General features: G+C 35.2%; 1 protein-coding gene across 3 annotated transcripts; it reads left to right on the top strand.

Annotated features, from left to right (window-relative positions):
- Positions 1–511: 511 nt before the first annotated feature.
- Positions 512–15453, top strand: LOC138331573 (uncharacterized). Of its 3 annotated transcripts, none has more exons than XM_069279284.1 (2): positions 512–1120; positions 13248–15453. In XM_069279284.1, exons 1-2 carry the CDS (start codon positions 1043–1045, stop codon positions 14487–14489), a joined length of 1320 nt encoding a protein of 439 aa, XP_069135385.1. In that variant the 5' UTR covers positions 512–1042; the 3' UTR covers positions 14490–15453. The 3 variants fall into 3 exon arrangements, with proteins under 3 accessions (XP_069135385.1, XP_069135392.1, XP_069135377.1); XM_069279291.1 differs by lacking the exon at positions 512–1120 and adding an exon at positions 4298–4539; XM_069279276.1 differs by lacking the exon at positions 512–1120 and adding an exon at positions 8837–10958.
- Positions 15454–15935: the final 482 nt, after the last annotated feature.

Here is a 15935-nt window from a genome sequence, read left to right as displayed (position 1 = left end):
ATTGTAACCATAATTATATACTGTAAACCAAATTTGTTTCGTGGCAACTAAATTTCGCGATTTCCATTTCCAAACAAGATCGCGAAGATTAACATTCGTGGAGTTGAAAATCAAAATTTTATTCCTGTCAATAAAAATGATGTAGATCGTGGAGATGATTTTTCATTACATAAATCTGGGAATCAACGAAAATAAATCGCGCACGAAAGAAGGATGGTTTACAGCATGGAGCCTGTACAATGTACCATACAGTGGATAGGCTATGCAGTTTCGTTATAATACCCGGTTGTGATTGCTCACTTTTCTTCTATTCAACTAGAGTACTTTTTCTTGCCAACATTTAAAGGCCGATAATGTAATCTTTTATCCAAAACTGAAATCCTTTTATTAAGAATATGGAGTTGGTTACGCATGAGTTGAGTTCCTTAACTGGCATTTTAAATCTACACAAACATCCAACGTGTTCTGTTTATGAAGAATTAAGGCCAATTGCGCTCATCTAACCTGAGTAGCTTACTTCCACCCGTAATACACCGGGTCTCTATACACCTTAACGATTTATAAAGTTATTGTAACTTTACCTGTTCATAACTCACTGTCTCCAACAGTTAGACTGACAGACAGGACAACCCTCGTGGGGTGCGCCATTCCTGGGACGAGACCGTATTGTCTGTCACTTTTGTTTACATTGGAGTTTTCAGACTTTAATTAGAACTCTGTCTTATGTGAGATAGATTGTCTTCATCTCTCTCGTTATTATGTTATTGTGTGGACTTTAAATACTTATGTTCGTTGTCTTAGAAACGAAGACAAGATGGGACCTAAAATCGATTTCACGTGTCGGAATTCTACCTATATATTGACACAGGATTAATCCTGATATGTTTGCCTAACACCTATAAGAAAACTAAGTCTCATACTGAGTGTACACTTCGGACGAATATACTCATGGATTGTTTCCGTTAGTGTCCAGCGATGTCCGGAATTGATAAAACACAGTCTTGACCACAGCGTCATCTAGGGGATATAATTGGAATTAAATATGGTACATCTACGTCGGACTAGGACTTCTAATTTTGTCCGGAGACCAGGAGAGGGGTGGTTGGACAATGGCCGAATGGTAGGTATCAAAAGGATGGACAATGGTGACCACTGATTTAGTCAAACGTATTATATATTTTCCTAATGTAACATGGCTTGCTAGTTTATCTAAATTAAAACAACTTCTTCGATTTTTTTATTGATTTTTACCGATCTTTGAATATTACATTACAATGAGAACGTGGTGCTTAATCTTGCTGCACCTGTTCAAGTATAGAGGAGACGTTTTTTATTTATATATCGAAGACAAAAAGGGTCACGGGTGGTTCTTCACCTGTTTGTTGGTGTTATTGATCCACCTGTGTATCTATGTATATTCTCAGCTAGTCTATATCCGTCTATCCCTTAAACCAAGTGAAAATCTATTTCAAATTCTAAATTGCAAGTCACATTTTTGTCATAGTTGAAATTGATCTATGGTCTATATCCCATTATAAATGTTAAGATTTCATTTTGTCGATGATCGTTGAACCCTGACATGGGTGCAAAATATATGGTACGAGGTACATTTAATTGCTGGATACTGTAAAGATTCTGTGTTTGTTTAATTAGTCGTTTGAAAATTGGTTAACTCAAAAATTAAAATTATTGACGCAAGTAGCAAATACGCAATATCAATACAGGCTCACAAAAAAGTTCCAAATAATTCAAATTCAAAAATGCTAATTTAAGAAATCAATAATTAATTATGGGTAAAAAAGTTATTAATATCGTTTATATGTGGTAGCCAGTTTATGCAAGCAAGTATATACCGTGTGTAATTAATCTTTAAAACGTTTAGGACGGTTTAAACCAACCGTCCAATATGGCGATAACATATTTTCGAGTCGAAAACAATCGACCTACATCGAAAGCTTCCCATAAAAGGTGCTATTATTCTAGTTATGCAACATTTTTAGAAGTCACAGAGAATTAGATGTCCGATTGTTCGTTGAGATAAGTTAATGCGTTGATCGGCAATATACCTGAGGATTTGGTATTAAATCCAGTGTGTCTTATGTAATGAGTACGATAAGACCTTCTCCTTGGGCGCCGTGTTATTGAGAGCTTCGTCCCCAGTAAGTTAGCAGGCTATTGTAAATGGCTAAGAGTCTTGTTATTCCTCATTTCATATATGATTAATCAATCACTTATACTTTTTACAGAATACTTATAATATGTATGCCAGATTATTAGCCTGTTTTCCTTTAAGAGTAACTGATATTATCAAGCACTCAAATAGGTATACTTTATAATGGGAAATTGGTCATGTGTTCTTATATATATATATCAATTTCGAGTGTCTTTCAAACGCATATTATCGGGAAATATACTATTTTCCATATAAGACTAGGACTTACTGCTTATTGAAATTACAAGTAACTCTTTTGTCAGAAAACAATTGTAACTTGACCAAATTTAGACGTTTGTTCTGTGGTATGTCTTGTTGTAGGACAAGCTCGTCTGGAACACCTGGTCCTCGACTTCTCATAAATCCTATCAATAGTTTTATAATTTGTCTACATTTCTGAGAGCTTCATTACAAATAATAATGTCATACTGTTTTAAATCTGAATACGTATTATTCGAACATCTTATTGATTATTAAATACAAACTCTGGTTCGTTAAAAAATCTAGATAACAAATTAATAAAAAAAAAACACTCTTTATCGAATTGACATCAGCAGAATAATTGTAAATAAAAATCGGGTGCTCCAAAAGAAGTAGTGTTCCCTGCTGCACGTTCGACAAACAAAATAAGGGTTTTTCAATTTTCTGTCCTAATTGCAAATCGGACGGTGGCATCAACATATTGTAAACTAAAATGTTATATTTCTAGATGATACACGAATGTATCATAATATGCAATCCTCGACATTTTATCATATGCAATTAGATATACCAAGCAATGTCAGAAGGGAAAATGATATTCAGAAAATATCATTCTCAATGCAGAAACGTTGCAGAGGTTTAGGTAGGTTGGTAACCCAACCCGACATTGATTCCCACATACAGATAAACAGCAACAAAGCTTAACTGATTGTTTATCTATTTTTAGGGTATTTGTGTCACTATAGGGGCTTATATGAAAATTGAGAAATCGATCATATCCACACGAAACCTTTCAAAATATTAAAGAATAGTCTGGAATTTTGCTCAAATGGTAAATTGAAGAAATTGTAGTTGTCAATCCCCGTTCAAAGACGCATATTGTCATCCACTTATTTGTTCTTCGACATGGCCTGCTTGCAATTCCATGAGTTAAGCTAAACAATATTTATCGGGTTAATTCCACATCACCTATGAAATATTTCCTTTTCCTTTGTCATCTTATTAACATGATGATATAATAATGTTATTGCAAGATATAACTCTTTTCTGCCACTCTAATGTATTTTGGACATATGTTTTTTTTAACTACTGACATTCAATTCTAACCGATTTAAATATACAACACTAGATTTCTGTTTTGCCGAATTTAATGTGGTTGTCGTCAAGTTGGTAAAAACCAATCAAATAAAATTCACACCAGTAGCTATAAACAGTATCGTGCCCGCGTCAATTTACTGATTTGAATTTATTCATTAAGTTCGCCTATTCAGTTTAAAATGAACTGATACATTGCCAAATTAAAAACGTTATTTGTGCGAGAAGGCTCCCGACAGGGATCTCAGTGACATACATCTATGGTTTGTCGTTTCCATTGACAATATCCCCTTATTGTGCATCGTCATCATGTATGAAACAAGAAACTAGTATATGAACTTTAGGGACCAAAATTTAAAGACCCATCGAAATGAAAGGAGTATTAAAGACTATATACGTAGCGTATATAGTTTTACATAATAGAATTAAATGAAAAGTGCGACCAACAATTAAAAAAAATATACAGCAGTTTTGTATCTTCGATTGGTAAAGGAAGTTTTTGATAAATAACGTGTACCTTTAGAATTGGCTGCCCTCTAGAATCTCTAACAATTAACAATAAAAAAAAACTATTGTCACCTTTGCTTTCTATTTATATCTACTTTATCGAGACGCAGTATCATGTGTCACACTACCAGATCGATAATCGGTATTCATCGACCTCTAAATTAAATAAGGATTCATGTGTCCAAACAAGTTAGGAATGAAATCAGTCGTAATATTCATGATTTTTAATTTGATACCCTCTAAACACAAGATACCAATCCTGTACATTTAACAGCACATTGAGTGTGTACCCCTGGTTGGTGCAGGCCCCGGGGAACGAGGTCTGTGAGCAACTGGCCTTAGTTTGTTGTGAAGTTACATGTGATGAATTGTCATTTGCCATTAATTTGGCGACAACATTGGCCACAAGAAACGGTTGGACTGACTTTTGGAATTCTTTAAATCTTCAAAACCTGTTGGTGTTCTTGAAGGATTTTTAGAGGGTTTTTTTTTTATTTCTGAAGAGAACTTTACGGGTTTTTCATGTAAGTATCATACTATTTCACTATGATTTTTTCTTTGTGGTAGGGAGAATGTTCATAATATATTACTTTTCAAGCAATTGTTATTGAAACTATTTGGTCAGTCAAATTTTCAAAACCTTTATCGAAAACAAGGTCAAAATAGAAGAACGTTTTTTTAATTATTTGATTTGTTGTTTTTTACTATTATTATTAATTCATTTTTACGTAAACATAGACCTAACAGTGATTATAATTGGATTACATATCGGACAGATCACCGCACTGTATGCATCAAGTAGGTATATCAATCTTAACGTTTGGGTCAGTTTATTAAACAAGGGATTTAAATTTCAATATCACAAAAATAGACCTTTGTCATATTAACTAGGCCATTGTTAAAATCAAAACTGAAGTATATTAAAGTATTAAACAACAATAGAATTATCAAATCTTTATGCTAAAATAAGGCCAAAGTCTTTCATTAGCCTGTGGCATTACAGCTTAACCATAAAATCAACAACATGACGGATATATCAGATCAGGATAAAAGTACAGGTTATTCCAGCAGGTATTTCTACGTATGATAAGACCGATCTATCTCATCATAATTCGATATTCAATAAATGTGCTCTGTCTTTGTTTCAAAAATAACACGTTAAATATGTACATTGATTTCCGTTCTTACAATCAATATCATGCATATCAAATTGAATTCATGTTCAATCAAACTCTTTCAACCGATACAATACAGATCACGATAGTTTTCTGTTTTTTTAAAAAAAAAACATGCCAATAAGCTTCACAATGGGTTACGTTACAATCAGCAGTTATGCACCATTTTGTAGTATGTTATATCATAATCAGGTGCATGAGACATAGAACATGAGCAGTTGCCTGCGATAATCATCTCTTCCTGGATAGCGACTAACATATGCAATTGTATCGACCCTTTTCATGGCAAGTAGACAAACAACTTAAAATAAGTGTAGACAGACACTTCTTCCATACTTCACAGGGATATCCCGTGGTTGCTAGGGGAATAGTATAATCTTACATGGGTCTGTGAAGTGGATAGGGATATCTCAACCCGAGTGAAAGATTTTGGCCGGTCAACCCGAGGCTTGCTGTCTTACACCCCCCTGTGTAAGATAGAGATATTTTTTCCCTAGCAACCGCGGGATATCCCTGTGAAGTATGGGAGAAAGATATCTCTATCTAACACAGAGGGTGTAAGACAGCTCATACGCGCTAGACAATAACGTGACGTCATCAATACATGCGACGTAACTGCTTCGCGCATTATAGATGACGCCATCAGTTTTGACGCATAACGACGTTCCTGCGATAATGGCGTGATGAAAAAGCTGGAAACCAAGTGAATTTCATAATTTTTCCTACTTAAAATGGGAGAAAAAGAATCTTACATGGGTCTGTGAAGTGGACAGGGATATCTCAACCCTCGTGAAAGATTTCGGCCGTCAACCCTCGGCAAGCCTCGGGTTGACCAGCCAAAATCTTTCACTCGGGTTGAGATATCCCTGTCCACTTCACAAATCCATGTAAGATTATATTAATCTACGTGGTAATTTCTCCACCATTCCGTACCTTACGACCATGTGAAATCAATCATAATTAAACGTTATCATTTAAAAATATTTCAAACTTTCAGCACGAAGAGTCATATTTGATAAATAGTACTTCTAGGGTCTTGGACCGATAAGTGATACCGTTGATACTTGGAGCTTGAAAACATCTTTAAAGAACCCGTAACTCACGATAGCATGTCGGGTATGCAATTGTTTTAGAGTAATGTCTCATAACAATTGTTCAAGAAACCAAATTGTTTTGGTGAGTGAGGGTGTGTGTGTGAGTTACATTTAACGTACAGTAAAAATGATTTGAGGATTACTATGTATCATGCACTCATTTGATTCGTTTGTGTGTGCAATACATCTTTATGACTCACGTAAAGCGCAGTTCCAAACAGGACACACAATACTGTGAAATGCACTGACAACCGAATAACATGTCTTCCCATTCCCGAGCATTGCATTCATAGTCAGTATAACTGGTGGTGGGCTCTCAATATTCCTAGCATATGAACTCTAGATTAACAATAAAAAGGAAAATAAAATATTCAGCAGATTGAATTTGTATTTCATTTTGACAAACGTAAGAGAAGATTGAATATCTATTGCAGGTACGTTTGATAAGCTGCTCTCGGACTATACAAAATCGTTGTCTATTATCTGTGTATGTTAACGGTCCCGAATCGATATCCAACATAAACAGTATTCTAATTGACTTCTCTACTATCTTTTCCATTTCACGGGCCGCTGGGTCGCGTATGAACAATCGAAAATAGGAAAATAATAAATAGGCTATCTTCATCAACATTAACGTTTCTGGTGTCCATATTTATCTATTTTATGTAATTTGAAGCAACCATCAAGGTGAGTTTATCGATCAGTAAGATTGGCGTTTTAATTGTGCTGTAAGGTATAAATTCACGAGATTCCATACCCAGACTATACCCCAGAGATACATAGGAACATTATTATAGGAAATCAATCACTGAAAAATTACCATTATTGCTAAACCTGATTAAGGCAACGTTTTACGACGACAGATGAAAAGGGTCGGTTACTTTCTAGAATACTGTATAATGTTTGGTATCGTTGTTGATATCCAAAGCAGCAGCAGATGGTTTAACCAGTACTTAGAGTAGACTATTTAACATCAACAGTACCTAGTTGCAGTACTTGATGCAGTCTGATGCTATTTGTCGACCTCACTTTACAACAATCTAACAAACTGGTAAGTCTTGTCTTTCTAACGATACTATTGTATTCTCGGAAATAGGTTTTATGAAGTGTTCTTCCACCATCTAAAATATTTTAATAAAACTAATGAAATTACACTCAGTAGTTTTTCGTGTAAAACTTCCCCATGCCAGTTATATTCTATAGGTAAAGCTTCTTGACAAAATTTAGGAAACGAGATAAGTTTTCAATCGTGCCCCATACTTGCCACTTGTTATTAAATATTTTGATGCCATTGAGTTGACAAGGGCAGTTTGTAATAAACCTCTCACTTCTAGAGAGCCCTCTCACATCTCCTGGAGAGTCACAGTGGAATGGTAGAGTGTAAACACAAGATAAGAATGAAGTGTGCCACTTGGTAAGGGAGAGTTCATTCAGGGGCTGTAACTCGTCTGTCAGAGCCAATAAATCTAAGACAATAAATAGATTTAATTACTCTTACGATAACGCCGGTGACGTCATCATCCACTGCATGTAATATCACCATCGTTAAATTTGCGTTGCGAGAAATATGTTATCGATTCTAGATTTATCAACCATAAACCACTACATTATTTATCATAAAACAAGCAAATAAATTATGATCGACAATTAAAAACTATTTGAAACTTTAAATGAATATGAATCTATATAAACTTCCACTTTCCACTTTTGCTGTGATAGGTTTTGTTCCAGTGTAAAAAGAGAACATCTGTTTCAGCAAAAAATAGTAGTTATTCATACCGACTATAATCTTTGTCGACCAAAGCTATAAAACCCAGATATCTTAAATGGTTTCATTTCTTTCGATACTTATATAGCTAGATAGTTTATTATTATTGTATACAGCTAGATAGTTTATTAGTATTGTATCTCGTCCCTATGACTAACATTTCTCATATTCGGTTTGCTTTTGGTAGGATAAGGTCTATCTAAAATGTATGATAGATCTTATTTGTCTTCAAAACCCAAAATTGATCCTATACTCGTTACTTAGAGTGAATCAAGGTGAAGTATACCTACACAAATAACGTGTACAATAAATGTGATCATAAAATACTTTTCATTTCGTGTGTATGTATTTCACTTTCTAAATAAGAAGGTGACTGTGTTGTTTTCTCCTTTAAATGCCTTAGATAAGTAATCGTGATGTGCAATATGATAACCCTTTGAATCTTATATGGAATTTTCGAAATATTGTTTAAGTTATAATCGCGACACCAAGATAACAATTCTTTTTTCCCACCTAAAAAGACATCACCTTTATTTAGTGGTAGACAAACAGAGTAATAAATCGATCTCCGTTCGGAAGTCTTCGGTATTTACACAGTCCTGTGGCACGAGTTCACACCGCCGTGTGGTGTCAACATCAGATATATCTTTATTGGTATTTTGATATAGGATCCAATCCTTTTAATGAGTAGTCAAACTTTAGCTGGGAGCAATAACTCAATAGTTTTAATCTATTTGAGGGTTTCTCTGTCTATAACAATGCTCTCACTAACACCGCGTAGGTTTAACTGGGTATAGTCACTTTCCTATGGCCTCCGAGCAACCACCATACAAAAAGGGGTACTAATTGATTTACATAATTATCTACCTGGGTGTTAATTACACTAGCACGAGGACCAGGTATTTGCCATTAATGGAACATGGGAACAGACACTTTTATCTGACTACCTATGTCTATTGTTCTGTAATTACATGTCCGTGCCGTTACGAGGTGAAAGAGTTTAGAATCCTTTCAATACGGTATCCTTCAATTACGGTTGAGAAGAAAATGACTGGACACTGTTACCGTATTGGAGCGTGAATTAGCCATTGTGAGTCTTCAAAGTCATTGTTGGAAATAATTAGTTTTTATGAATCCATGCAATCCCTTGTGGAAACAGTATACATTTTTGTGTATCCACAATACATTATCCCGTCCGAGACGAATGGACATAAAGAATTTGTACGAGTGCCATTGACAACGGTACAGCCTATAAACCAGAAACAACTGAATTATGGAATTGATCATATTGAGGACCATTCATTATGTCGTATTCAGAAGTCATAAAGGCTTTTCCATGGAATTACAACAGTTTGTTCTTTAGCGACATGTTTGGAATTTGTTGATTCATGCTTGGCGATACATACTGGAGCTTTTCGATTAAGCCTGAGTTTTAAACTATTTTTGTGGATATAAATATATAGTTAGAAGTTTTACGCAGCACCTGTTTGTTTGACAAAAATGAATGCCTTTATAAGTGGAATTACATTTCAAAATTCAGTGATTATGTATCCAATGTTTGAAGTACTCTGGCTCAAGTTTCTAACGTGCAGCATAAGTGTGTTCTTACTTTGATAGCATTGTATCTACCGCCATATGATAAAATCTTTAATGGTATGGACATGTATAGGCTATGGAGATGATTATTCCTGGCACCAGTGTGGAATAAATAGTCCCCATTACTGACTCATCCATTGTCTTCAATGCGTATTATCCTTCAAAGGTGCACTTATTGGTTTGTGTCGTATTAAACGTAAACATCGCATTTTGGTCCCATGTGAAGATTCCACCCATGAACCAAAAAAAATGAACACATCGTTCCTTCATAATTGACTGATCTTTACGAACATGGTGAAAATCAACAAAATTGGACGACATTTTATTGCAGACGTCATTCAATTGAGTTTTTGTACTGTGTTTTGAGTGTTGTGTATTTATGACACCTTTCATATTTCTGTGGGGTTATTTTATCATTACGACGTTTGTGCTTTTGATTGTGCAAGATAGCGTTTAATTAAAGAGGAATACAAATGATCAAATAATAATTCAGTCTTAACGTGAGCGTGTTTGATAAAAACGATATAACGAAGTGATTGCCCCACACTTAGGTTTTCAAATATCAATAATTGCTGTGAGATAATTGATTTTCTTTAATATTCTTTGGAATTTTAATCCGGCAACATGCTATAAAGAGTCCATTGTTGATCTTAGTGATGATAGAGAAGGCCAGATTCGAGCTGGTCTCTGGACAACTGGACAACGGTCAAAAATGCTAGTCTCTTATTGTCCGAGTCTGAGGATAAATTCGGGATTTTAAAATGATATGGGTCTTTTGATTTAATTATCGTATGATTTACCAGACAAATTTGGACGATGGTCCTGTATAGTCACGTGTGTATAGTCGGTGTGTATATCTGTTTGCTGCAGTTGGTAGCGACATTCAAAAGGTGTCATAAATGAATAAATAAATGAGAGGAGCATCATAAATAGTCAATGGCAAAGACTCCACATCTTTAGAACAAACTCTATCGCCCAGGAGCTGATTCTAGAAGTGTTTATCATTTGTTATCAACGTTTATTTATAATATTTAACATTTTGGATAACACAAAGACAGCATAATCCATATGATGCAGTTTAAAAAATAATTTTGTGTATTTTGATTCGTGATCTGATTTCCCTGAGAGGAATTTGCTAAGTCCTAAACTCGGAAATTTATTTGCAATCTGAAACAAATATGTCTGTTACCATGACAACGGATATGAAGAAGAACCCAAATTCACCGCGTGTACGGTTCTCTAAAACCCACAGTATCATTCAGTATGACCGGATGTCACCACCTAGTGGACAAAAGAGAATGAATCAGTCGGTGAGTGTAGATATTTAGAATATATGTCATGGGACGGTAGAACAGAAAAAAAATCAAACCCGAATTAATCGTGACATTTAAACATCCACATTAGATCATATCAATAGTGAAAATTTTTAGAGCAATTGACTTATTGAAACGAATGTTTGCTGGATTGGGAAGTTATTTTGTGCTATCAATTAATTCATCAATTTACTGTTGTGTATAAATAGTATGTTACTAAGCAAAGATAGCAGACAAAGTTACACTCTGTAACTCGCTTTGATGACTATCGGAAAGATATTATCTGTATTCATGAAAATTATGGTTTGTATATTATATAAAATGGATTTGTTTCGTTGCTTCACAAAACTGAATACATCCTTCGAGCTGACTATTGTTGCAATCAATTGTGTGATTTATATACACTATATAAAATTCCTTCTATTGTGACACCAGCGAATGACAGGTCTGTATTGGTAAACTTTCTCCGACATGTCAGATCTCTATATCATGGTATGTAAGTACTGTTCTATGGTGAATAGATCGGTACCTGATCTCGAATTTCCTATTTACCGAACACAATGGCTGTCACTTAGGAATAACACGGCTAGGTACCCTCCTTTAGCCTAGTCAGAACATTGTCAATGCTGAAAGGGACTCCGAGTTGTAAATTTTCATATTTAATAGCTTATCTCTAGGGAGTTGATCTACGGCGCACAGTGCGTGAAATAAACTACAATATATGTAAATGGTTCATACTTATAGCATAGCTTTCTCCTGAGCTAGAAAATGATTAGTTTAATAGGTTTGAGGGCTTATATAACTATACAACTATTTGGCATCCAGGAACTTTTGAAGTCTGTTTGTGAGTTTTTTTATTATGATTTTGCAATTATTTGTCAGGTATAGCTTGTTTTCAAACTTATTGTTCAGGTCTTTTATGAAATTGAAACACGATGGCTTTCTCTGGGCTGCCTAAATGAATAGGGTATTCAGAAAGAACAGACAGTGTATGTATAAAACGTGTTGTCGTTGTAATAAATGACATCTTCTGCACAATATATTGCATGCTATTAAATACCTTATGTATTAATAATATTAGCTGAATGCAGTTCAATAACATACGATGGCTTTTATTTAGTTCATTTTCTGTATCCACGGACTAATCATTGTTTATTTGTGCTGTTACATGTGTAAAGCCTGATTTAGTCCACAAACTAAACAGATCAAAACATGTGGTAGACAACTCCATTTTTATGAAAACGTCTTTTGAAGACTTTCATCCATACATATTTGCAGATCCACCACGACCATTTAATCAATCAATTAGAAAATTCTTAATCCATGTTCGTTTTGCTGCTCCTCCCGCGTGTATTTAAGGAACATTTTATTCACACGCCTGAAGTAACTCGACATGCATCTTCGTGATGACTAAACACCTTTAATTTATTACTGGGTGTGAAATTGAAGCGTTTCATGTGTGCCTGTTATGTACATTTATGCTTTATATCTTACTTATTCAAACGCATTATTTGCCTTTCAATAGCGAAGAAAATCCGTGTAAATAAAAACCTGTGGTATTTAAGTGTTCTTCGACGTGGTGAGAAAATAATCCAGAGTATCACACAGACACTGTAAACTTGTGATTTGTATGACAGGATCACGAAATGGTAGGGGACATTTTGTATTTTGACGACAGCATTGCTTCGTTTCTTGTCATTTAGTATATCAAAGCAGGGCGAATGTTTGGAAAGAATTGTTTAAAGTATAATGTATGTCTCTTCAACTTTTCAGAAAAGTTCCGTGAGCCCAAGGCTTTACATGATATCTCGGTTGGGATTGTTTTAGGAATCTGTTTTTTGTGTTAGTTTGAATGGAGCACAAGCTACCATGCTTCTATCCAGATTTCTTTACATGATAAAATGATATATATAATCACTTACTTCTAATATGTCAATCAAGTGATAGAGCTAAAAAAATTATCTCTCTACCTGAACTGTATATTGCTGCTAGTGTTCACAAGACTTTCAATTAGACTAAATTTGTTTTGGTATTTATTTATTCATTTGTTTTTGGGTTGTGGATGTTTTTATTGAAGGAGGCTGGGATGAGGGGGGTTCACTTCTTCCAGATTTCTTAATCGTATTGTAAACATAAATGTATCTAAAACAGAAGTGCTATGTTGTTTTTCAACGCTAATAATTCTTTCCTCACCATTTCAGCGAAATAAAGATGGACATTAGTATCGAAATATCTTGATGCATTGATTTCCATTGCTTATATGTTTTTAATTGTTGTATGTTACAGATAACACGGTCAGTGACGGCTATGGCTGTGATGCAGTCTACGCCTACTCGACCTGCCATGAAGGTTGTCCAGCCGACAGAACTCACTCTAAGTCTCGACGACATATATAGAGTGGCTGAACGCGAGAGACTCACGTATTCGGCCAAGAGCCGACATCAGGGTGTTGTGGCGGCGCACGAGAGCGTCCGCAACAAATTAGAAGGACTTAATCGAAGTCGACCAAATACTAGTGCTAGTCGGTACATACACGCGGTCCGAAGGGAAACAATGACTCCCAAGAGTATCCGAAGTGAACCGTTGCCTTCTCGGGTGTCCTCCAGACAGGAGGGGGATTCTTATATCGATGAACTGGAAAAGCATTACACCATAAATCCTTCCTCGCCTTCACCCATCTGTTGTGAAATCATGGGTCCTAAAACTTGCCGAGAGTGTAATCGGTATCATATTCAAACAATGAACCGCGCGAAGACAGACGCTCAATTCAGAACCTTAAGAATATCCAATGAAAATATCGCAGTGGCTTCAATCTTGAAAAGGTATCTTCCAGATCTGTCTTACGAGGAAATTCAGGATAAGGTGGCAAGAGGTGAAATTGCCAGACATAGAGTTCCAAATAGTTCTTTAGATCCGGACGAGGAATACGAAAGAGAGCGCGAGAAAAAGCGACAACAGCCTTTCGTGGAGGCACGATTACAGCGACAAGCAACGAATTATGAAAAGTGTAAAAAATTGTCCCAAATGTTCTTTGCAAATGTCAGAGACCTGAATTTTAAAATCAACAACGGAAAAGTTATGAGATCAATAGGCTTTACTGAAAATAAATCTGACGCTGCAAGAGCACGAATGGTTCTGCAAAAATGGCGAGTAGCTGACCCCGTAACCCCGGCATTCGTCAGTCCAAAGAAGATCGTAATGATGAAGGAGCCAAAGTATAAAACCTTCTTTGCGCCACCATTACTGCCAAAGGAATCTCAAAATCCAGAACCATCATTCTTTGCGGGGTCCAGTGACGGATATAAGCTTCCAGACAAACTTCCAGACGAAATCGTTTTTGTTGACATCAAGACCAGGCCTGTGTCACGTGCAGCGTCAGTGGTGTCAGAAGTTTCTGATGACGTGGATCTTTTAGATTACGAGCTAAAGGGTACTGCACATCAAACAGAAGTAAAGGAAGAAGTAAAAATAGATCATAAAAGTCACGGTGAAGATAGCCAATCTGTTCACTCTGGTGAAGAGACATGAGGAAAATAAATTATGTAAAATTGTGTTTGAAATCTAAAGTAGTGCTTCCGAAGGATATCATAGTGGTACGTTCGGATGCTTATGTTAATCAACGCGATTCGGTTTTATAAGTGCTCGCTTTGAAAAACAGCAGGATGAGTATGACCAACTTTATCAAACAGTTCCCGCTACATAAGATATAGCTAGAGTCGTGAAAAGGACGTTGTGAAACCTCTATAACGACAGATAAAGACTTAATCCGACGACTACTTGGTATTATATCCAAAGACGTCCCCCTGTGGCTATCAGTCGTGTCTGACAATAATGTAACTATACGTATTTTTGTTAAGGATTGAAGACAAAGGATAATTTAATCTCATGTGTAAACGATTGGCTGTTATGAGTGTGAAAGTACTTGTTCAGTGTAGGCATATGAAAAGCCTTAATACAGTGCGTGAACAGATCACTGGGATGTCATAAAGCCTTCAAATTCATTACCATCTTTTCAGGATTCTTTCTGGGAAAACATGAACAAAATATTATTCAATGTGTTTCTATTGCAATTTTGTTTGTGTATATGTGTAAATTAAGCATCAAACATTTACTCTCCCAATCATCATCCCCAATGTTAAAATGACGTATGTTTAGAGTTTCATCTGGACATGAAAACAATCTAAATTTGCTTATTTCAATACATATGCACTGAACATGCATATATACAGATTTTAATGACTTGTAACTGGCAATATACAAGTGAATGATTCGGTAATACAATTTCAATGTAAAAAGTTTTAATAGATCGTATTGAATTCAAGAAAATGAACATTTGATTAATTATCAGAAAGTTGCATGTTTTTGATTGCGATATTATGGTATTTTGACTGTTAATAACTTGTGGCGTTTGGCTGTGCAATACAAATATCTGTGATTTATAACATATGTTCATAATATATCAATAAATCTACCCTATTATTTTCTATCTTAATTTTCTCTATTATTTATAGATTTTTTTAAGTTATCACCAAGGATATCCAAATTATTATATTTTAAGGGGATGAAGCTGGTCAGAATACTTCATTCTTATTCCATCATAGTACTAAGCATATAAAAGACTTATATGTCCTTCCAAGTAGGTTTTGATGGAGACGTCATTAGTTTGTGAAGATGCATTACGTTTTATGATGCTTTTTTATGACGTTACGATATGACGTATTAACCAATGCCAATATCAAATACCTGTAGTATGCAAATTTAGAATTGATGTCATTATAATATAGCGGTCTGTCGTTAATATGATAGGCAGTTTCAAAGGAGCTATCTATATTGATTGGCAGTAAATCATATTTTGACACCCATAATGTGATTCAACTATCCAAATATATCAAATATCCCAATTTGTAACTGTATAAACAACATTTTACTCATCCATTGTACCTATCCTATCATTACATGAATATCCATATCTGT

Source organism: Argopecten irradians, chromosome 1 (genome assembly GCF_041381155.1).
Source record: "Argopecten irradians isolate NY chromosome 1, Ai_NY, whole genome shotgun sequence".
Classification (NCBI taxonomy): Eukaryota; Metazoa; Mollusca; class Bivalvia; order Pectinida; family Pectinidae; genus Argopecten; species Argopecten irradians.
This window is presented reverse-complemented; position numbering and strand designations above follow the sequence as displayed.

Excerpts from the sequence above, each read along its gene's own strand:
- LOC138331573 (XM_069279276.1), top strand. The coding sequence starts at position 10,827 with ATGTCTGTTACCATGACAACGGATATGAAGAAGAACCCAAATTCACCG. Across the intron at positions 10,959-13,247 it reads AAAAGAGAATGAATCAGTCG|ATAACACGGTCAGTGACGGC; the intron begins GTGAGTGTAGAT and ends TGTATGTTACAG.